General features: G+C 39.5%; 3 protein-coding genes across 5 annotated transcripts; all 3 read right to left on the bottom strand.

Annotated features, from left to right (window-relative positions):
• Positions 1 to 3,808: 3,808 nt before the first annotated feature.
• LOC146557023 (olfactory receptor 4B13-like) lies at positions 3,809 to 4,990 on the bottom strand. The gene has a single exon (XM_085249420.1). The coding sequence runs from the start codon at positions 4,751 to 4,753 to the stop codon at positions 3,809 to 3,811; it is 945 nt and encodes a 314-aa protein (XP_085105546.1). The 5' UTR covers positions 4,754 to 4,990.
• Positions 4,991 to 11,856: 6,866 nt separating this feature from the next.
• LOC146557022 (olfactory receptor 4B13-like) lies at positions 11,857 to 12,801 on the bottom strand. Its single transcript, XM_085249421.1, has one exon. It carries the CDS (start codon positions 12,799 to 12,801, stop codon positions 11,857 to 11,859), a length of 945 nt encoding a protein of 314 aa, XP_085105547.1.
• A 3,061-nt stretch (positions 12,802 to 15,862) lies between these two features.
• LOC146557021 (olfactory receptor 6N1-like) lies at positions 15,863 to 18,294 on the bottom strand. Of its 3 annotated transcripts, none has more exons than XM_085249090.1 (2): positions 17,613 to 18,294; positions 15,863 to 16,249 (listed from the first exon to the last, which is right to left on the bottom strand). In XM_085249090.1, the coding sequence occupies exons 1-2, from the start codon at positions 18,189 to 18,191 to the stop codon at positions 15,863 to 15,865; spliced, it is 966 nt and encodes a 321-aa protein (XP_085105216.1). In that variant the 5' UTR covers positions 18,192 to 18,294. The 3 variants fall into 3 exon arrangements, with proteins under 3 accessions (XP_085105216.1, XP_085105217.1, XP_085105215.1); XM_085249091.1 differs by having other exon boundaries at positions 15,863 to 16,229; positions 17,614 to 18,294; XM_085249089.1 differs by having other exon boundaries at positions 15,863 to 16,263; positions 17,621 to 18,294.
• Between the last annotated feature and the right edge of the window lie 4,463 nt (positions 18,295 to 22,757).

The following is a 22,757-nucleotide window of genomic DNA, read 5'->3' as shown; positions in this document are numbered from 1 at the left end:
ACTGTGTATTTAAGCCCTCAGTTCCCAGTCTTGTCATTCCGTCCATTCCTCATGTGTGTTTTCAGTTCAGTCCATCCAGTCAGCCAGCCAACCATTAATTTATTAATTCACTCACTCCCTCACTCATTCATTCATTTATTCAATTGGTATAGTCAGTCCGTCTTCTCATGTTCTGTTCATCCTGGCTTCACAACAAACATCATCCACATCCTTCACCAGCCTGCGAGTCCTGTGTTTGAGTCCTCTCTTCCTTCCACACATCACATTGTGTCACATATATAGAGACTGTTTATACATAGGGCCCAGAATTCTGTGCTAACATCCCTGAACCTTGTACAATCTGTGGTGCCAACTCATAAACAAAAACACACTTGCTGTGTATATAGTAGAGATGGCACGATACCACTTTTTTATGTCCGATACCGATACCGATATCATAAATTTGGATATCTGCCGATACCGATATGAATCCGATATAGTGTTTTTTAATCAACAAAACTGTTTTTTAAAATATCTTGCTGCATTTTGCAAGTCTGCAAGTTCATACTCAAGTTTAAAACAACAACTACACTAAAGCTATTCTGTTATACCTGTATACAAAAAAAATATTTCATAGTTCAGCAATACTGATCAATCTAATAAACTTAAACCTACACCATCCTCCCTATTCTGGTATTTTAAAGAGTACTTAGCGTAAATATTAAGCAACCTAACTAATAGGGTTCCAACTCCCAGCAACAACAAAAATAAATAAATAAAAAATAGGGAACCACCCCTCACGCTCCACCTCATGATGCTTAATCGACGTAATCAACCTTAATTTGATGCAGTGTGAAAAAAAAATGCACAGAAATCAATTATTTTTCAAGAAATATTAAATAGATTCAACATCTTTCTTCAACAAAATTGCAGACTGCACAGATGGTACCTTCCCAAAGGAAAAAGTACTATAGCTTACTAGGGTATATATATTAGACTTAATAGTCACTATATACAGTAATTGACTTCTATTCATTTTACATCAAATTAAAACTTTGTGTGTCAGATAATTATTTATTAAAAGCTAGACATTTTAAATGAGAATAAGAAAGAAAAGTATGTCTTTGTGCCCCCTTTTCCCAGTTAATGCCCTATCGGCCCCCCTGGCTAAACTTTGCTAGATCCGCCCCTGCACAGTTACCAGCGTCAGCTACGTAGAAAAAGATCCTGGTGTAGAAAGAAATATTAAATAAATTCTAACAACAGCTTATCAAGCTTAAACGTGCTGCTGTTGTTCAGCCGCTGGTTTCCTCTTTCTGGTGCAAAGTGGGCCAAAAACAAAGACGGACTCGCGACAGAAAAGCCGATCAGCTGATCATTTAAGCAGTTTCACGATTGAAGTAGCAGCCGGAGAGCGAGAGGCAGTCGCTCGTTAAGCTTAACGCAGGAATGCTTTACGAACATTCAGAGATGGACTTACACACTTGCTTTACTTCTCTCGGGGATAACTTTGTCGGAGATGAAATGCCAGGTTGCTAGCGAAGCTCCACATGCTATCCAGACCACAGGTCCCGCATGCCACAGCCGCTCTATCACGTGATGCATACTGCTCCGACATGCTAACGTTCTGAGGTGAGTTACGGCGTGTTGCAAGTTTTGTGAGGTGCTTTCGTGATATTTAATGGATCGGATTACATTTTTTATTTTTCTCCGATATCCGATCCAGTAATTTAGGTCAGTATCGGACCGATACCGATACGTAATATCGGATCGGTACATCTCTAGTATATAGTACTGTCAGGCCTTTATTTTTTAACAGCAGCTCTGTGGAAAGAAGGTAGTTTTAAAGCAGCATGAATCTATAACCTACTAAGCAATCACTTCTTTCTTCCCCTGTCTTTGAATTAATTTGCAAACTGTGAAACTGATATTCTCTTAAATATAAACATCATCATGTCAGTTATATTTTCTGAATTAGCCTTGTGATATAAGTGTACAATGAGCGAGACTACAGAGGCACCCGAAAAACTGGCTAAACTTTGAGCCACAGTAAACACGTCACTCATGAGACTCAAACATTTTATGCTTGAAAAAAGGATATAAATATGAGTCTGTTATTTGAGAAACAAAAACCTATTTACTGTAAATGACAATAAATTGACCAATTTACATCTCAATGGAACGTGTTAGAGATATGGCATTATGACACCTTAAGTTCAAACGATAAGATGACCTGGATTAAACCTAAAACCAGAAGTGGAAATGCATTTTAGTTTACATCTGAAAAAATGTAAAAAACAAAAGACAATAATAATAAATTTTTAAAAGGTAAAATATGTGTTAGTTGTCTTTAGATCTTTGATAGTCTAAAGGTCAAATTTAAGTAAACAATAATGCTTTTTACTGAGACTTGGTTGTCTTGGTGCATTTATAGTTAATGTTATGAGGCCTTCATTTGCTGTCATGTACAAGAGAATAATGTACATTTTTGAAATTTTATTTTGCTCTTTTTTTATTTGGTGAACAAGAAACTCTTAATTTTGAAGTTATTTTATCCAAATCCAAATTCTAAAAAGCCAATGACACAGATAAACAATAAGTGTTACATTTGCACTGATGTTTTTTCTAAAGGTGTCAACATCAGGACAAGCAAGTTTAATTATTAACCAGTTTAGATACAAGACTCTCTGAATGTTTACATCACACAACTTGAGTCTTGATGTCAGCAGGACATTGATGGAGAAAAGGCAGAAAGGTGTTAGCCAGGAGAAACACACCAGCTGAGAGAGCCTCCTTCCTAGTTAAGGCGAGGAAGGAGTAGAAGAGAAGGGAGTTACTGTTGAAATACTATTATTGCATTGTTTTTTGTTTTTGTTTTTTTTATGCTATGGGATTGAAAAACTTCAAAAAACAAAAGCACAATTTTATGTTTGATATGCTAAACAAAACTTTAATTTTTAAAGTAGTAAATACTACAGTATGTCAAGCAATGGGGATATTTGATCAGATTTAAAAAATTCAGAATTATGGTGTCATTAATTAATGTACAGACAGAAATTTACATATAAATTTAAAAACAAAAAAAAATGCCAAATAAAAGTAGGTAACAGTTCAATTACTATTACTATTTTTCCAAAATAATAATAATAAAAAACCCTATATAAATACATAAATACTACTGAAAAAATACAACCTAATAACACTGATCCTTATATTTATACATGTAACGTGTTTATTGAAAAAAAGAAACATTAAGCATTGTTAACTGACCTTTGTGATAAACTGAGATGTAACACACAGGGATGCCTGCACTAACCAGCCCTTTACAACAGAATATTTCATACAATATTTTGTTTACTTTAAACCTAAAACACTTTGAAATAAACCTGTTTAATCAACTTGCACATATATCAGCTAATATACCTTGAACATCAAGACACAGCAAGGCAAAGAAATGAAATGTCAATTTGTGATGATTTCTGAATGGTATATAGATGAATTTTACAACAGTACTTAAAAACTCATGCAGAATCCTTTTTAAAATGAAATTCTTAGTCAAAAACATGAAAAAAATGTTGTTTTCATTTAACATTCGTGCTGGATTGAGCAAATATGTCATATATGACAAATATGTGTCATATTATGACAAATATAACAAAGAATATTAGTAAAATTAGTCTAGTCCAAATATATGTTTGCCTTAGACAAGGCAAACATGACTAAATGTTTCTGAATCAAGTGCCTTCAGAAAGACTTGTATTTATATTGCTGCATCTGTTTTGAATATTTTTGAATTATTTTAAAAAAGGAAATCTAACCTTAATGGAAATCATTTCCCTTTCAAATGAATTAAACTCAAGATTCTGTTTCGTATTTTGGTGAGTTTAAATCCATACATGAGAGGATTCATAACTGGAGGGATGATGAGAAATTCAAGAGCGATGAAGTTTTGGAGGCTTTGGGATAAATCTCTGGAGCCAAAGCGCAAGTACATCGCATCAAAAGCCATTACAATGGCATTTATGATCACAGAAGTCAGATGGGCCACACAGGTCTGCATAAACATTACTCTGTCCTCTCTGGACCTCACACATGTTTTAATAATATATATGTAAGTCCAAATTATGAAAACATAATGAAAATGATAAATGACAATCATCACATATGCACTGATGTTATTTGAAAAAGTGTCAGCTTCAGGACAAGCAAGTTGAACAATTAACCAGTTTAGACATAAGGCTCTCTGAATCTTTATACCACATAACTTGAGTCTTGCTGTAAGCAGGACATTAATGGCAAAAACACAGAAAGGTGTCAGCCAGGAGAAACACACCAGCTGTGAAAGCCTCCTCTTAGTCATGAAAGAGTGGTAGTGCAGAGGTCGACATATAGCCAGATACCTGTCAAAGGCCATGACAGTTAAAATAGACAAATCACAGCAAGCAAATGAATACATGACAAAACCTTGTAAAAGGCACCCTTCATAGGAGATTCTGTGAGAAGATGACAGTAAATCTGAAAGGAATTTTGGGTAGAAACCTGTGGTTCCATAAAGTGCATTAATGCAGAAGCTGCTCAGTAAAATGTACATAGGTTCATGGAGGCTTTCATCCAAGACAATGAGCAGCACAAGAGAAATATTGAAGAACAAAATCCCACAGTAATACAGTAAAGTAACTGAGAAGAGGGGTACTGTGAAATTCATCGTCTCATTAAATCCTGACAGAATGAAACTTCTTTCATTAGACTGATTAACCATGATCAGAGGGCACATCTACCTTTTTAAAATAACAACATAACAGAGCACTGAGCTGCTGCGTCTGTACCTGACTAATGTCTGCTGTCCCTCTTCACCTCCCATTAATTATAGAATAAAATAAAATACTATATACAGTACAATAAATAGAATAAAATATACAATAGGATAGAAATAGAATGCAAATGCTTTATACAACTGAGTAAAAATACAACTTTGTCAGAAAAAGAGTATTGCACTCAGTGTGTGTGGATGTGTGTGTTTGATCAGTTAAAGTCTTTGTTGTGGAGTCTGACAGCAGTGAGGAGGAAAGACCTGCGAAATCTCTCCGTCCCACACCGTGTGTGCCGCAGCCTGCCACTGAAGGAGCTGCTCAGTGCTGTCACAGTCTCCTGCATGGGGTGGGAGATGTTGTCCAACAGGGATGAGTGTATGTTTCTGTTCTGTGTCCTGTTTGTTTCTATATGTGTCTTTCTGGCTGCTGTTACAAGCAAATTTCCCCTTGTGGGACAATTAAAGGATTATTCTATTCTATTCTAATGCTGTTTCTATCAAACTATTTTTCTCCTACAGTTACACAGAGGCCTGACAACAATATTATACATTCACATTATAATGCAGCAACCTAATGTCATCACATCATATCACAACTCCACACTGTGTATTTAAGCCCTCAGTTCCCAGTCTTGTCATTCCGTCCATTCCTCATGTGTGTTTTCAGTTCAGTCCATCCAGTCAGCCAGCCAACCATTAATTTATTAATTCACTCACTCCCTCACTCATTCATTCATTTATTCAATTGGTATAGTCAGTCCGTCTTCTCATGTTCTGTTCATCCTGGCTTCACAACAAACATCATCCACATCCTTCACCAGCCTGCGAGTCCTGAGTTTGAGTCCTCTCTTCCTTCCACGCATCACATTGTGTCACATATATAGAGACTTTTTATACATAGGGCCCAGAATTCTGTGCTAACATGAACCTTGTACAATCTGTGGTGCCAACTCATAAACAAAAACACACATGCTGTGTATATAGTACTGTCAGGCCTTTATTTTTTAACAGCAGCTCTGTGGAAAGAAGGTAGTTTTAAAGCAGCATGAATCTATAACCTACTAAGCAATCACTTCTTTCTTCCCCTGTCTTTGAATTAATTTGCAAACTGTGAAACTGATATTCTGTTAAATATAGACATCATCATGTCAGTTATATTTTCTGAATTAGCCTTGTGATATAAGTGTACAATGAGCGAGACTACAGAGGCACCCGAAAAACTGGCTAAACTTTGAGCCACAGTAAACACGTCACTCATGAGACTCAAACATTTTATGCTTGAAAAAAGGATATAAATATGAGTCTGTTACTTGAGAAACATAAACCTATTTACTGTAAATGACAATAAATTTACCAATTTACATCTTAATGGAACGTGTTAGAGATATGGCATTATGAAACCTTAAGTTCAAACGATAAGATGACCTGGATTAAACCTAAAACCAGAAGTGGAAATGCATTTTAGTTTACATCTGAAAAAATGTAAAAAACAAAAAACAATAATGATAGATTTTTAAAAGGTAAAATATGTGTTAGTTGTCTTTAGATCTTTGATAGTCTAAAGGTCAAATTTAAGTAAACAATAATGCTTTTTACTGAGACTTGGTTGTCTTGGTGCATTTATAGTTAATGTTATGAGACCTTCATTTGCTGTCATGTACAAGAGAATAATGTACATTTTTGAAATTTTATTTTGCTCCATTTTTATTTGGTGAACAAGAAACTCTTAATTTTGAAGTTCTTTTAAAATAAAATAAACCCAATATCCTGTTTCGTATTTTGGTGAGTTTAAATCCATATATGAGAGGATTCATAACTGGACGGATGATGAGAAATTCAATAGTGATGAAGTTTTGGAGGCTTTGAGGTAAACGTGTAGAGCCAGATATCATGTACACTGGATCAAGAAAAAACAGGAAAGTCAGCAAAGAGATCAGGTGGGGCACACAGGTCTGCGTAAACTTTAACCTGTCCTCTCTGGACCTCGCACATGTTTTAATAAGATATATGTAAGTCCAAATTCTAAAAAGCCAATGACACAGATAAAAAATAAGTGTTACATTTGCACTGATGTTTTTTCTAAAGGTGTCAACATCAGGACAAGCAAGTTTAATTATTAACCAGTTTAGATACAAGACTCTCTGAATGTGTCATGGTCCTGGGTCGGTGACCCAGCGCTTTTAGTTTATTATGATGATGATTATTATTGTTCGAGTTCTATGTGTTATATCCGGTCTGTGTCTCTGTCTGTCTATGGTGTCACCCCGTCTTTATGCGAATCTGTCTGTTTAGTTCTGTGTCTTGTTTTGTTCCCTGTGTCTGAGTTTCCTGTCTTATTGTGAAGGTCTCTGTCTGATGTGAGTGTGTTCAGTTTACGTTTCCTCTGTCCCATCAGCTCTGATTTCTCCCAGCTGTGTTGCCCTTCTGTCTCTCATCCCCTGATTACTGGTGTGTGTATTTAAGCCCTGTGTGTTCTCCTGCCTGTTGCTGGTTCGTCTGCGTTACGCCGTGTCAGTCTGCGTTACGCCGTGTCAGTCTGCGTTACGCCGTGTCAGTCTGCGTTACGCCGTGTCAGTCTGCGTTACTCTGTGGTCCACGGTGTCCTGTTCCTCGTCCGTGTCTCTCTGCCTCTCACCCCATTCTGGTACCCTCTCAGGTTTGTCATTTAGCTTTCCCAGTTTAGGTCTTTAGTTTTGTCTTCCCTCTTGCCTGTTTTGTCATCTCACCACTGTGTAAATATAACATCACCAGCATTATCATCTACTGCCTGCGATTTGGGTCCTTTCTCCCGTCAATACCACACGGCTCGCCTCGGCAGCCGTGACAGTACGAACCGGCCAAACATGGACCCAGCGGCATTCGCACCTTCCAAGGAGGTTCGGGAGGAATTAACCGATTCAGTTTCAAGATGGACTAATCTGTGGCTAGAGCATGAGGGGGAGGAACTTCGTCATGCTCTGGAGGCCCGACTACAGCGGCTAGTTTCCAATCACCCCTGGCTGCTGGATTCACTTCACCCACTCGTACAGGACTTCATCCTCAACACACTTCATCTTCACCCCCCAACTGCGACAGCTGACCTGCCTGGCTTACTGGAAGATCCTCTCCCCAGTCCACCAGAGGACTCTCAGCCGGACAAAATGCCGCCCGTTCAGTCGGCTTCTCCCTCCTTCCGGGCAAAACGGCGGTCACGCCGCCGTCATCCTTCGCTCGCCAAGCAAGCCCTCGGGGTCAGTGAGAGTGACTGTTTCATTTACATGCAGCCCCCCAGTGGCCAGCTCACACCAGCCAAGGCTTTTTACAAAGCACTGGGAATCATCCTCATTCCACCCAGCCTATCCACCCCACAGCAGGAGCAGCCACTTCAGAGCTGGCTCATATCACCGCCCGCTTCCCCTGCCGCTCTTGCCCCTTCTCCCAGGTGGAAGCGACGTCCACGCGGCCGTCAGTTACCGGCAGATTCTGTGAGTCAGGAACACAGTGTTTTTTCTGTTCCATCTGAGCTTGCATTCATGATCACTCTGTCAGTTGATCCTGAGTCTAGTAATTCAATGCCAGTCAACTCAGGTTTATTCAAATGTGAAAAGATTAATTCAGAAACGGTTAATTCTTTGTCAGATACTCCAAGGTCCGTTAACACATGCTCTGAGGATTTAAAGGACTGCTTTCATTCTGCCTCTTCCGAGTCCTGTGTTATGCTAACCAGGACTTTTAATCCGGAATCTGAAAATAAAAAAGACTATCTACTAGAAGCTCGGTTAGCCGCCCGGCCAGAAGCTCAGTCGCCACCTCCACCACATTCAGCCTCACCACCCATAGCTCAGTTACAGTCACAGCCAGACTTACTGCAAACTATGTTGCAATCCCTAGCCCAGTCAGTAGCCCAGTTGGCAGAAGAATCATCAGCCTTATCATCCATTCAGTCTCCCACTCCAAGACCATTGTCATCACAACCATTATGTCAGTCACCCTCAGTTCAGCCTCCTGTTCAGCAGCCACCAGCCCTGCATCCTGTGTCAGTTTCTCCACCTGTACAACAATACAAGTCAATTCAACCTGAAAAACACTGTTCTTCGCCCATCCATTCCAAGCAGAGAGACAAATCTAATAATGTCAACATTCCTCAAAGGCTGGCCAGTTCTGAGACTGAGATGCACTCCAGGGCCTCCATTGAGGCTGGGTTTCAGCCCCCAGCTGACTCTGGACCCCTGGAGGTTAAGAAGCCAGCTGAGGACTGCACCCGGCTGTTGCTGCCTGAGCAGAGTCAATGCTCTGTGCAGCTGCAGCCTGCTATGTGCCTGCCAGAGGCCCATGCGCCTGCTGGTCCTGTTCTGTGCCTGCCAGGGGCCCGTGTGCCTGCTGGTTCTGTTCTGTCCCTGCCAGGGGCCCGTGCACCTGCTGGTCCTGTTCTGTGCCTGCCAGAGGCCCGTGCGCCTGCTGGTTCTGTTCTGTCCCTGCCAGGGGCCCGTGCACCTGCTGGTTCTGTTCTGTGCCTGCCAGAGGTCCCTGTGCCCACTGGTCCTGAGACTGTTCTCGCTGGAGGGCCCGAGGAGCCCATCCAACCTCCTGCCTCGTCAGCTGGAGGGCCCGAGGAGCCCGTCCAGCCTCCTGCCTCGTCAGCTGGGGGGCCCGAGGAGCATCGTCAGCGTCGCCAGCTCCGGCTTCATCCTCCGCTTCAGCTGCTTCATCCTCGTCTGGCCCAGCCTCCGCTTCGCCTTCGTCTGGCCCAGCCTCCGCTTCAGCTGCTTCATCCTCGTCTGGCCCAGCCTCCGTGTCTTCGCCTTCGGCGTCGCCTGGTCCAGCCTCGTCTGGGTCTGTGGTTTATTGGCCGCCTTCCAGGCCACTGGTCGGGCGTCATCTCCGTCGTGGGCGGCCCCCAGACCCCCTTCACCTGAATCGCCGCCGCTGCATTCCGCACGGCCGGCCTCCGGACCCCTTTCGCCTGAGTCGCCGCCGCTGCCTTCCGCTGCCTTCCGCTGCCTTCCGCTGCCTTCCGCACGGCCGGCCCCCGGATCGCCGCCGCTGCCTTCCGCACGGCCGGCCCCCGGATCGCCGCCGCTGCCTTCCGCACAGCCGGCCCCCTGAACTGTTTCCACGTCGCCGCCGTTGCCGTCCGCACGGCCGGCCCCCTGAACTGTTCTTTTTTGGACTCCTCTTTTGTTTTGGGGCTTTCTTGTGCTTCGGTGTTTTGTTTCGAGCCCTCCTTCCTGGACCCCTGCTGCCCGCCCTGTTCGGGTTGTTTTCTGTTTTGGGCGGTTTTTGTGTTTTTCTTTCGTTTTCTTGTGTTGGGCTGTCTGGTGCCAGCCCTTGAGGGGGGGTACTGTCATGGTCCTGGGTCGGTGACCCAGCGCTTTTAGTTTATTATTATGATGATTATTATTGTTCGAGTTCTATGTGTTATATTCGGTCTGTCTGTCTATGGTGTCACCCCGTCTGTTTGCGAATCTGTCTGTTTAGTTCTGTCTCTTGTTTGGTTCCCTGTGTCTGAGTTTCCTGTCTTATTGTGAAGGTCTCTGTCTGATGTGAGTGTGTTCAGTTTACGTTTCCTCTGTCCCGTCAGCTCTGATTTCTCCCAGCTGTGTTGCCCTTCTGTCTCTCATCCCCTGATTACTGGTGTGTGTATTTAAGCCCTGTGTGTTCTCCTGCCTGTTGCTGGTTCGTCTGCGTTACGCCGTGTCAGTCTGCGTTACTCTGTGGTCCACGGTGTCCTGTCCCTCGTCAGTGTCTCTCTGCCTCTCACCCCATTCTGGTACCCTCTCAGGTTTGTCATTTAGCTTTCCCAGTTTAGGTCTTTAGTTTTGTCTTCCCTCTTGCCTGTTTTGTCATCTCACCACTGTGTAAATATAACATCACCAGCATTATCATCTACTGCCTGCGATTTGGGTCCTTTCTCCCGTCAATACCACATGGCTCGCCTCGACAGCCGTGACAGAATGTTTATATCACACAACTTGATGTTAGCAGGACATTGATGGAGAAAAAGCAGAAAGGTGTTAGCCTGGAGAAACACACCAGCTGAGAGAGCCTCCTTCCTAGTTAAGGCGAGGAAGGAGTAGAAGAGAAGGGAGTTACTGTTGAAATACTATTATTGCATTGTTTTTTGTTGGGTTTTTTTTTTTATGCTTTGGGATTGAAAAACTTCAAAAAACAACAACAGCACAATTTTATGCTTGATATGCTAAACAAAACTTTAATTCTTAAAGTAGTAAATACTACAGTATGTCAAGCAATGGGGATATATGATCAGATTTCAAAAAGTACAGAATTATGGTGTCATTAATTAATGTACAGAGAGAAATTTACATATAAATTTAAAAACAAAAAAAATGCCAAATAAAAGTAGGTAACAGTTCAATTACTATTTTTCCAAAATAATAATAAAAAAACCTTTATATATAAATAAATAAATACTACTGAAAAAATACAACCTAATAACACTGATCCTTATATTTATATATGGAACGTGTTTATAGGAAAAAAAAAAAGAAACATTAAGCGTTGTTAACTGACCTTTGTGATAAACTGAGATGTAACACACAGGGATTCCTGCACTAACCAGCCCTTTACAACAGAATATTTCATACAATATTTTGTTTACTTTAAACCTAAAACACTTTGAAATAAACCTGTTTAATCAACTTGCACATATATCAGCTAATATACCTTGAACATCAAGACACAGCAAGGCAAAGAAATGAAATGTCAATTTGTGATGATTTCTGAATGGTATATAGATGAATTTTACAACAGTACTTAAAAACTCATGCAGAATACTTTTTCAAATGAAATTCCTAGTCAAAAACATGAAAAAAATGTTGTTTTCATTTAATGTTCGTGCTGGATTGAGCAAATATGACACATGACAAATTTATGTCATATTATGATAAATATAACAAAGAATATTAGTAAAATTAGTCTAGTCCAAATATATGTTTGCCTTAGACAAGGCAAACATGACTAAATGTTTCTGAATCAAGTGCCTTCAGAAAGACTTGTATTTATATTGCTGCATCTGTTTTGAATATTTTTGAATTATTTTAAAAAAGGAAATCTAACCTTAATGGAAATCATTTCCCTTTCAAATAAATTAAACTCAAGATTCTGTTTCGTATTTTGGTGAGTTTAAATCCATACATGAGAGGATTCATAACTGGAGGGATGATGAGAAATTCAAGAGTGATGAAGTTTTGGAGGCTTTGGGGTAAATCTCTGGAGCCAAAGCGCAAGTACATCACATCAACAGCCATTACAATGACATTTATGATCACAGAAGTCAGATGGGCCACACAGGTCTGCATAAACATTACTCTGTCCTCTCTGGACCTCACACATGTTTTAATAAGATATATGTAAGTCCAAATTATGAAAACATAATGAAAATAACAAATAGCAAATATCACATATGCACTGATGTTATTTGGAAAAGTGTCAGCTTCAGGACAAGCAAGTTTAAAAATTAACCAGTTTAGACATAAGGCTCTCTGAATGTTTATACCACATAACTTGAGTCTTGCTGTAAGCAGGACATTAATGGAAAAAAGACAGAAAGGTGTCAGCCAGGAGAAACACACCAGCTGTGAAAGCCTCCTCTTAGTCATGAAAGAGTGGTAGTGCAGAGGTCGACATATAGCCAGATACCTGTCAAAGGCCATGACAGTTAAAATAGACAAATCACAAAAAGAAAATGAATACGCGATAAAAGCTTGTAAAAGGCACCCTTCATAGGAGATTCTGTGAGAAGACGACAGTAAATCTGAAAGGAATTTGGGGTAGAAACCTGTGGTTCCATAAAGGGCATTAATGCAAAGGCTACTCAGGAAAATGTACATAGGTTCATGGAGGCTTTCATCCAAGACAATGAGCAGCACAAGAGAAATATTGAAGAACAAAATCACACAGTAATACAGTAAAGTAACTGAGAAGAGGGGTACTGTGAAATTCATTATCTCATTAAATCCTGACAGAATGAAACTTCTTTCATTAGACTGATTATCCATGATCAGAGGGCACATCTACCTTTTTAAAATAACAACATAACAGAGCACTGAGCTGCTGCGTCTGTACCTGACTAATGTCTGCTGTCCCTCTTCACCTCCCATTAATTATAGAATAAAATAAAATACTATATACAGTACAATAAATAGAATAAAATATACAATAGGATAGAAATAGAATGCAAATGCTTTATACAACTGAGTAAAAATACAACTTTGTCAGAAAAAGAGTATTGCACTCAGTGTGTGTGGATGTGTGTGTTTGATCAGTTAAAGTCTTTGTTGTGGAGTCTGACAGCAGTGAGGAGGAAAGACCTGCGAAATCTCTCCGTCCCACACCGTGTGTGCCGCAGCCTGCCACTGAAGGAGCTGCTCAGTGCTGTCACAGTCTCCTGCATGGGGTGGGAGATGTTGTCCAACAGGGATGAGTGTATGTTTCTGTTCTGTGTCCTGTTTGTTTCTATATGTGTCTTTCTGGCTGCTGTTACAAGCAAATTTCCCCTTGTGGGACAATTAAAGGATTATTCTATTCTATTCTAATGCTGTTTCTATCAAACTATTTTTCTCCTACAGTTACACAGAGGCCTGACAACAATATCATACATTCACATTATAATGCAGCCACCTAATGTTATCACATCATATCACAACTCCACACTGTGTATCTAAGCCCTCAGTTCCCAGTCTTGTCATTCCGTCCATTCCTCATGTGTGTTTTCAGTTCAGTCCATCCAGTCAGCCAGCCAACCATTAATTTATTAATTCACTCACTCACTCCCTCACTCATTCATTCATTTATTCAATTGGTATAGTCAGTCCGTCTTCTCATGTTCTGTTCATCCTGGCTTCACAACAAACATCATCCACATCCTTCACCAGCCTGCGAGTCCTGTGTTTGAGTCCTCTCTTCCTTCCACACATCACATTGTGTCACATATATAGAGACTGTTTATACATAGGGCCCAGAATTCTGTGCTAACATGAACCTTGTACAATCTGTGGTGCCAACTCATAAACAAAAACACACTTGCTGTGTATATAGTACTGTCAGGCCTTTATTTTTTAACAGCAGCTCTGTGGAAAGAAGGTAGTTTTAAAGCAGCATGAATCTATAACCTACTAAGCAATCACTTCTTTCTTCCCCTGTCTTTGAATTAATTTGCAAACTGTGAAACTGATATTCTCTTAAATATAGACATCATCATGTCAGTTATATTTTCTGAATTAGCCTTGTGATATAAGTGTACAATGAGCGAGACTACAGAGGCACCCGAAAAACTGGCTAAACTTTGAGCCACAGTAAACACGTCACTCATGAGACTCAAACATTTTATGCTTGAAAAAAGGATATAAATATGAGTCTGTTATTTGAGAAACAAAAACCTATTTACTGTAAATGACAATAAATTTACCAATTTACATCTTAATGGAACGTGTTAGAGATATGGCATTATGAAACCTTAAGTTCAAACGATAAGATGACCTGGATTAAACCTAAAACCAGAAGTGGAAATGCATTTTAGTTTACATCTGAAAAAATGTAAAAAACAAAAAACAATAATAATAAATTTTTAAAAGGTAAAATATGTGTTAGTTGTCTTTAGATCTTTGATAGTCTAAAGGTCACATTTAAGTAAACAATAATGTTTTTACTGAGACTTGGTTGCCTTAGTGCATTTATAGTTAATGTTATGAGGCCTTCATTTGCTGTCATGTACAAGAGAATAATGTACATTTTTGAAATTTTATTTTGCTCTTTTTTTATTTGGTGAACAAGAAACTCTTAATTTTGAAGTTCTTTTATCCAAATCCAAATTCTAAAAAGCCAATGACACAGATAAACAATAAGTGTTACATTTGCACTGATGTTTTTTCTAAAGGTGTCAACATCAGGACGAGCAAGTTTAATTATTAACCAGTTTAGATACAAGACTCTCTGAATGTTTATATCACACAACTTGAGTCTTGATGTTAGCAGGACATTGATGGAGAAAAGGCAGAAAGGTGTTAGCCAGGAGAAACACACCAGCTGAGAGAGCCTCCTTCCTAGTTAAGGCGAGGAAGGAGCAGAAGAGAAGGGAGTTACTGTTGAAATACTATTATTGCATTGGTTTTTGTTTTTGTTTTTTTTATGCTATGGGATTGAAAAACTTCAAAAAACAACAGCACAATTTTATGTTTGATATGCTAAACAAAACTTTAATTTTTAAAGTAGTAAATACTACAGTATGTCAAGCAATGGGGATATTTGATCAGATTTAAAAAAATTCAGAATTATGGTGTCATTAATTAATGTACAGAGAGAAATTTACATATAAATTTAAAAACAAAAAAAATGCCAAATAAAAGTAGGTAACAGTTCAATTACTATTACTATTTTTCCAAAATAATAATAATAAAAAACCCTATATAAATACATAAATACTACTGAAAAAATACAACCTAATAACACTGATCCTTATATTTATACATGTAACGTGTTTATTGAAAAAAAAGAAACATTAAGCATTGTTAACTGACCTTTGTGATAAACTGAGATGTAACACACAGGGATGCCTGCACTAACCAGCCCTTTACAACAGAATATTTCATACAATATTTTGTTTACTTTAAACCTAAAACACTTTGAAATAAACCTGTTTAATCAACTTGCACATATATCAGCTAATATACCTTGAACATCAAGACACAGCAAGGCAAAGAAATGAAATATCAATTTGTGATGATTTCTGAATGGTATATAGATGAATTTTACAACAGTACTTAAAAACTCATGCAGAATCCTTTTTAAAATGAAATTCTTAGTCAAAAACATGAAAAAAATGTTGTTTTCATTTAACATTCGTGCTGGATTGAGCAAATATGTCATATATGACAAATATGTGTCATATTATGACAAATATAACAAAGAATATTAGTAAAATTAGTCTAGTCCAAATATATGTTTGCCTTAGACAAGGCAAACATGACTAAATGTTTCTGAATCAAGTGCCTTCAGAAAGACTTGTATTTATATTGCTGCATCTGTTTTGAATATTTTTGAATTATTTTAAAAAAGGAAATCTAACCTTAATGGAAATCATTTCCCTTTCAAATAAATTAAACTCAAGATTCTGTTTCGTATTTTGCTGAGTTTAAATCCATACATGAGAGGATTCATAACTGGAGGGATGATGAGAAATTCAAGAGCGATGAAGTTTTGGAGGCTTTGGGATAAATCTCTGGAGCCAAAGCGCAAGTACATCACATCAAAAGCCATTACAATGGCATTTATGATCACAGAAGTCAGATGGGCCACACAGGTCTGCATAAACATTACTCTGTCCTCTCTGGACCTCACACATGTTTTAATAATATATATGTAAGTCCAAATTATGAAAAGCCAATGAGACAGATAAATGACAATTATCACATATGCACTGATGTTATTTGAAAAAGTGTCAGGAGTTGGCCGTCCGACTGCGGTCTGGGGTGTGGGGCCTCCCTGCTGCTGCGGAGTCGGGGTGGTCTGCCTCTCCCCACCGCAGGGAAAAGGGCAACACCACCTGGGTCTGGGTGCAATTCCCCCCTCCAGGGGCAAGGGTACCTAGACCCGGTTTGTAGAGTACGCTTGGGGAGTGTGATTGTGTGTACAGCGTCTCTTTATGTCTGTCTCCACGTTGGTTGAGTGTGGAGTGAGTGCATATGAGAGCATGAGGGTGGGAATGGATGTTTGTGTCTGTGTGTGCCTGTATGTTTGTGTCTATATGTCAGGTTGGGTATCAGACGCCACCTCTCTGGGGACACCTCAGGCCCTCCAAGGTTTGGAGGCCTATCTCCACCCACCACCACTTCCCCTGCCGGTGGCGGACTCCCTCAGGTGTCGGTGTGTTGGTGGTTCTTTGTGTCTGGGGGTGGGCGTCCGGGTACACACCGGCTCACTCCTTGGCGGCCGCTTGTCGGGGCCTGGGGCCTGGGGCTCGCTCGGGCCCCTTTGGAGGTGGGGTGCCCCCGGCCTCTCGGCCTAGGGCTCGGTCACTCAGGCGCAGCTGGGGGCCGGCGGAGCTCACGGGCGCGTCACTGCAACCCCCCCTGGCTTCTGCTCCGCGGCTGCTGAGTGAGCCCTCATCTGGGACTCTCCTCAGCTCTTACTGGAACAGTGGCGCGGCTGCCCCTCTGTTGGTCTTCCATGGTCTCTTGTGTTCTGGGGGCCTCTGGATGTCTGGAGTTTTGATCTCCTCCATACCCGCTTCACACCCTGGAGGACGGGGCTGTGGCCCCCCCACACTCCCTAGCAGATCATTACATGGAGAAACCTTTGGAATGCAAGCATGCTGATCCACACAGGTATGCACACATGGGTATTCACAGACGCGGACTAAAGCTTTCTTGGCTGCTGCCTCAAAGCACACTGTGCGCTGTCTATCTTGCGTGCTGCACAATATCGTTTATTACTTAGTAAATACTGATATCTATGACTAGCTAGTTTATTGTGATGGTGCTTTGTTTTCTCTATTATTATGTTGCTCTTTGTTGTTTGCTGTCTCCTCTGTTTGTTTGTTTGTTTGTTTGTTTGTTTTTTCTCCATACAGGTGACCCAGGAGTTTTTTTTTTTTTTTTTGTCTCTCTTCCCCCCCCTTCTCACCGTCTCTTCTCCCCTTGGGTTTTCTTTCTTTCTCTCCCCCTCTCTCTCTCATTCATTCCCCCTGTCCTATTTATTAAAAAAAAAAAAAAAAAAAAAAAAAATGACAAAGGATGAACTGAAGCTCTGCCATCACGTAATGTCGCATACTGCTGTTTCTGATGTCATTTAAAAAAAAAAAAAAAAAAAAAAAAAAAAAAGTGTCAGCTTCAGGACAAGCAAGTTGAACAATTAACCAGTTTAGACACAAGGCTCTCTGAATCTTTATACCACATAACTTGAGTCTTGCTGTAAGCAGGACATTAATGGCAAAAACACAGAAAGGTGTCAGCCAGGAGAAACACACCAGCTGTGAAAGCCTCCTCTTAGTCATGAAAGAGTGGTAGTGCAGAGGTCGACATATAGCCAGATACCTGTCAAAGGCCATGACAGTTAAAATAGACAAATCACAGCAAGCAAATGAATACATGATAAAAGCTTGTAAAAGGCACCCTTCATAGGAGATTCTGTGAGAAGACGACAGTAAATCTGAAAGGAATTTTGGGTAGAAACCTGTGGTTCCATAAAGTGCATTAATGCAGAAGCTGCTCAGTAAAATGTACATAGGTTCATGGAGGCTTTCATCCAAGACAATGAGCAGCACAAGAGAAATATTGAAGAACAAAATCACACAGTAATACAGTAAAGTAACTGAGAAGAGGGGTACTGTGAAATTCATTATCTCATTAAATCCTGACAGAATGAAACTTCTTTCATTAGACTGATTATCCATGATCAGAGGGCACATCTACCTTTTTAAAATAACAACATAACAGAGCACTGAGCTGCTGCGTCTGTACCTGACTAATGTCTGCTGTCCCTCTTCACCTCCCATTAATTATAGAATAAAATAAAATACTATATACAGTACAATAAATAGAATAAAATATACAATAGGATAGAAATAGAATGCAAATGCTTTATACAACTGAGTAAAAATACAACTTTGTCAGAAAAAGAGTATTGCACTCAGTGTGTGTGGATGTGTGTGTTTGATCAGTTAAAGTCTTTGTTGTGGAGTCTGACAGCAGTGAGGAGGAAAGACCTGCGAAATCTCTCCGTCCCACACCGTGTGTGCCGCAGCCTGCCACTGAAGGAGCTGCTCAGTGCTGTCACAGTCTCCTGCATGGGGTGGGAGAGGTTGTCCAGCAGGGATGAGTGTATGTTTCTGTTCTGTGTCCTGTTTGTTTCTATATGTGTCTTTCTGGCTGCTGTTACAAGCAAATTTCCCCTTGTGGGACAATTAAAGGATTATTCTATTCTATTCTATTCTAATGCTGTTTCTATCAAACTATTTTTCTCCTACAGTTACACAGAGGCCTGACAACAATATTATACATTCACATTATAATGCAGCCACCTAATGTTATCACATCATATCACAACTTCCAGACACTCTAAACCAAGGCACAATGCACATTTCAAATTCCTTTAAATTTAAATATGTTTATATTAGAGATGGCACGATACCACTTTTTTATGTCCGATACCGATACCGATATCATGAATTTGGATATCTGCCGATACCGATATGAATCCGATATAGTGTTTTTTAATCAACAAAACTGTTTTTTTTTAAATATCTTGCTGCATTTTGTATAAGTTCATACTCAAGTTTAAAACAACAACTACACTAAAGCTATTCTGTTATACCTGTATGCAAAAAAAAAAAATTTCATAGTTCAGCAATACTGATCAATCTAATAAACTTAAACCTACACCATCCTCCCTATTCTGGTATTTTAAAGAGTACTTAGCGTAAATATTAAGCAACCTAACTAATAGGGTTCCAACTCCCAGCAACAACAAAAATAAATAAATAAAAAATAGGGAACCACCCCTCACGCTCCACCTCATGATGCTTAATCAACGTAATCAACCTTAATTTGATGCAGTGTGAAAAAAAAGCACAGAAATCAATTATTTTTCAAGAAATATTAAATAGATTCAACATCTTTCTTCAACAAAATTGCAGACTGCACAGATGGTACCTTCCCAAAGGAAAAAGTACTATAGCTTACTAGGGTATATATATTAGACTTAATAGTCACTATATACAGTAATTGACTTCTATTCATTTTACATCAAATTAAATGGTAAATGGCCTGCATTTGTATAGCGCTTTTCTAGTCCATAGGACCCCAAAGCGCTTTACACTACATTCAGTCATTCACCCATTCACGCACACATTCACACACTGGCGATGGCAAGCTACATTGTAGCCACAGCTGCCCTGGGGCGCACTGACAGAGGCGAGGCTGACGGACACAGGCGCCACCGGGCCCACTGACCACCACCAGTAGGCAAACACGGGGTTAGTATCTTGCCCAAGGATATTTGGCATGCAGCCAGGAGGCAGCCTGGGATCGAACCACCGACCTTCTGATTAGTGGCTGACCTGCTCTGCCACCTGAGCTACAGCCAAATTAAAACTTTGGGTGTAAGATTCGGATAATTATTTATTAAAAGCTAGACATTTTAAATGAGAATAAGAAAGAAAAGTATGTCTTTGTGCCCCCTTTTCCCTGTTCATGACCTATCGGCCCCCCTGGCTAAACTTTGCTAGATCCACCCCTGCACAGTTACCAGCCGTCAGCTACGTAGAAAAAGATCCTCGAGTAGAAAGTAATAATAAATCAATTCTAACAACAGCTGATCAAGCTTAAACGTGCTGCTGTTGTTCAGCCGCTGGTTTCCTCTTTCTGGTGCAAAGTGGGCCAAAAACAAACCAGAGAGACGGACTCGCGACAGAAAAGCCGATCAGCTGATCATTAAGCAGTTTCATGATTGAAGTAGCAGCCAGAAGAGGCAGTCGCTCCATATATCGTTTGGTAAGCTTAACGCAGGAATGCTTTACAAACATTCAGAGATGGACTTACACACTTGCTTTACTTCTCTCGGGGATAACTTTGTCGGAGATGAAATGCCAGGTTGCTAGCGAAGCTCCACATGCTATCCAGACCACCGACAGGTCCCACATGCCACAGCCGCTCTATCACGTGATGCATACTGCTCCGACGTGCTAACGTTCTGAGGTGAGTTACGGCGTGTTGCAAGATTTGTGAGGTGCTTTCGTGATATTTAATGGATCGGATTACATTTTTTATTTTTCTCCGATATCCGATCCAGTAATTTAGGTCAGTATCGGACCGATACCGATACGTAATATCGGATCGGTCCATCTCTAGTTTATATTGTCTCCTGTAAAATAGTCAGATGTCTATTCATATTAATGTACAGAATTCACCTGCTTGCTGCTACTACTGCACATTCACCCAGTGTATATACTATATGTATATATATATATATATATATATATATATATATATATATATATATATATAATGTTCTTCCTCTACACCCCCCCCAATTTTTGCACATGTCGAGGAGCGTGTCAGGCTACATTTCACTGTGTGTTATACTTGTATAACTATGCATGTGACAAATAAAGAACCTTGAACCTTGAACCTTGAACTCCACACTGTGTATCGAAGCCCTCAGTTCCCAGTCTTGTCATTCCGTCCATTCCTCATGTGTGTTTTCAGTTCAGTCCATCCAGTCAGCCAGCCAACCATTAATTTATTAATTCACTCACTCACTCCCTCACTCATTCATTCATTTATTCAATTGGTATAGTCAGTCCGTCTTCTCATGTTCTGTTCATCCTGGCTTCACAACAAACATCATCCACATCCTTCACCAGCCTGCGAGTCCTGAGTTTGAGTCCTCTCTTCCTTCCACACATCACATTGTGTCACATATATAGAGACTGTTTATACATAGGGCCCAGAATTCTGTGCTAACATGAACCTTGTACAATGTGTGGTGCCAACTCATAAACAAAAACACACTTGCTGTGTATATAGTACTGTCAGGCCTTTATTTTTTAACAGCAGCTCTGTGGAAAGAAGGTAGTTTTAAAGCAGCATGAATCTATAACCTACTAAGCAATCACTTCTTTCTTCCCCTGTCTTTGAATTAATTTGCAAACTGTGAAACTGATATTCTCTTAAATATAGACATCATCATGTCAGTTATATTTTCTGAATTAGCCTTGTGATATAAGTGTACAATGAGCGAGACTACAGAGGCACCCGAAAAACTGGCTAAACTTTGAGCCACAGTAAACACGTCACTCTTGAGACTCAAACATTTTATGCTTGAAAAAAGGATATAAATATGAGTCTGTTATTTGAGAAACATAAACCTATTTACTGTAAATGACAATAAATTGAACAATTTACATCTTAATGGAACGTGTTAGAGATATGGCATTATGACACCTTAAGTTCAAACGATAAGATGACCTGGATTAAACCTAAAACCAGAAGTGGAAATGCATTTTAGTTTACATCTGAAAAAATGTAAAAAACAAGAAACAATAATAATAAATTTTTAAAAGGTAAAATATGTGTTAGTTGTCTTTAGATCTTTGATAGTCTAAAGGTCAAATTTAAGTAAACAATAATGTTTTTACTGAGACTTGGTTGCCTTAGTGCATTTATAGTTAATGTTATGAGGCCTTCATTTGCTGTCATGTACAAGAGAATAATGTACATTTTTGAAATTTTATTTTGCTCTATTTTTATTTGGTGAACAAGAAACTCTTAATTTTGAAGTTCTTTTATCCAAATCCAAATTCTAAAAAGCCAATGACACAGATAAACAATAAGTGTTACATTTGCACTGATGTTTTTTCTAAAGGTGTCAACATCAGGACGAGCAAGTTTAATTATTAACCAGTTTAGATACAAGACTCTCTGAATGTTTATATCACACAACTTGAGTCTTGATGTCAGCAGGACATTGATGGAGAAAAGGCAGAAAGGTGTTAGCCAGGAGAAACACACCAGCTGAGAGAGCCTCCTTCCTAGTTAAGGCGAGGAAGGAGTAGAAGAGAAGGGAGTTACTGTTAAAATACTATTATTGCATTGGTTTTTGTTGGGTTTTTTTTATGCTATGGGATTGAAAAACTTCAAAAAACAACAGCACAATTTTATGCTTGATATGCTAAACAAAACTTTAATTTTTAAAGTAGTAAATACTACAGTATGTCAAGCAATGGGGATATTTGATCAGATTTTAAAAATTCAGAATTATGGTGTCATTAATGTACAGAGAGAAATTTACATATAAATTTAAAAACAAAAAAAAAAGCCAAATAAAAGTAGGTAACAGTTCAATTACTATTACTATTTTTCCAAAATAATAATAATAAAAAACCCTATATAAATAAATAAATACTACTGAAAAAATACAACCTAATAACACTGATCCTTATATTTATACATGTAACGTGTTTATTGAAAAAAAG

The sequence above is a fragment of the Mchenga conophoros genome, linkage group LG16 (assembly GCF_057382185.1).
Source record: "Mchenga conophoros isolate Kocher_MC1m ecotype Shallow Benthic linkage group LG16, M_conophoros_male_GT1.1, whole genome shotgun sequence".
NCBI classification, from domain to species: domain Eukaryota; kingdom Metazoa; phylum Chordata; class Actinopteri; order Cichliformes; family Cichlidae; genus Mchenga; species Mchenga conophoros.
This window is presented reverse-complemented; position numbering and strand designations above follow the sequence as displayed.

Bases quoted from the DNA above. Each gene is read 5' to 3' on its own strand.
- LOC146557023 (XM_085249420.1), bottom strand. From the start codon at position 4,753: ATGTGCCCTCTGATCATGGTTAATCAGTCTAATGAAAGAAGTTTCATT.
- LOC146557022 (XM_085249421.1), bottom strand. From the start codon at position 12,801: ATGTGCCCTCTGATCATGGATAATCAGTCTAATGAAAGAAGTTTCATT.
- LOC146557021 (XM_085249089.1), bottom strand. From the start codon at position 18,191: ATGTGCCCTCTGATCATGGATAATCAGTCTAATGAAAGAAGTTTCATT. The intron at 16,264-17,620 runs GTCCTGAAGCTG...AGCAGCAGGGAG, and splicing joins GTTAATTGTTCAACTTGCTT to GCCCCACACCCCAGACCGCA.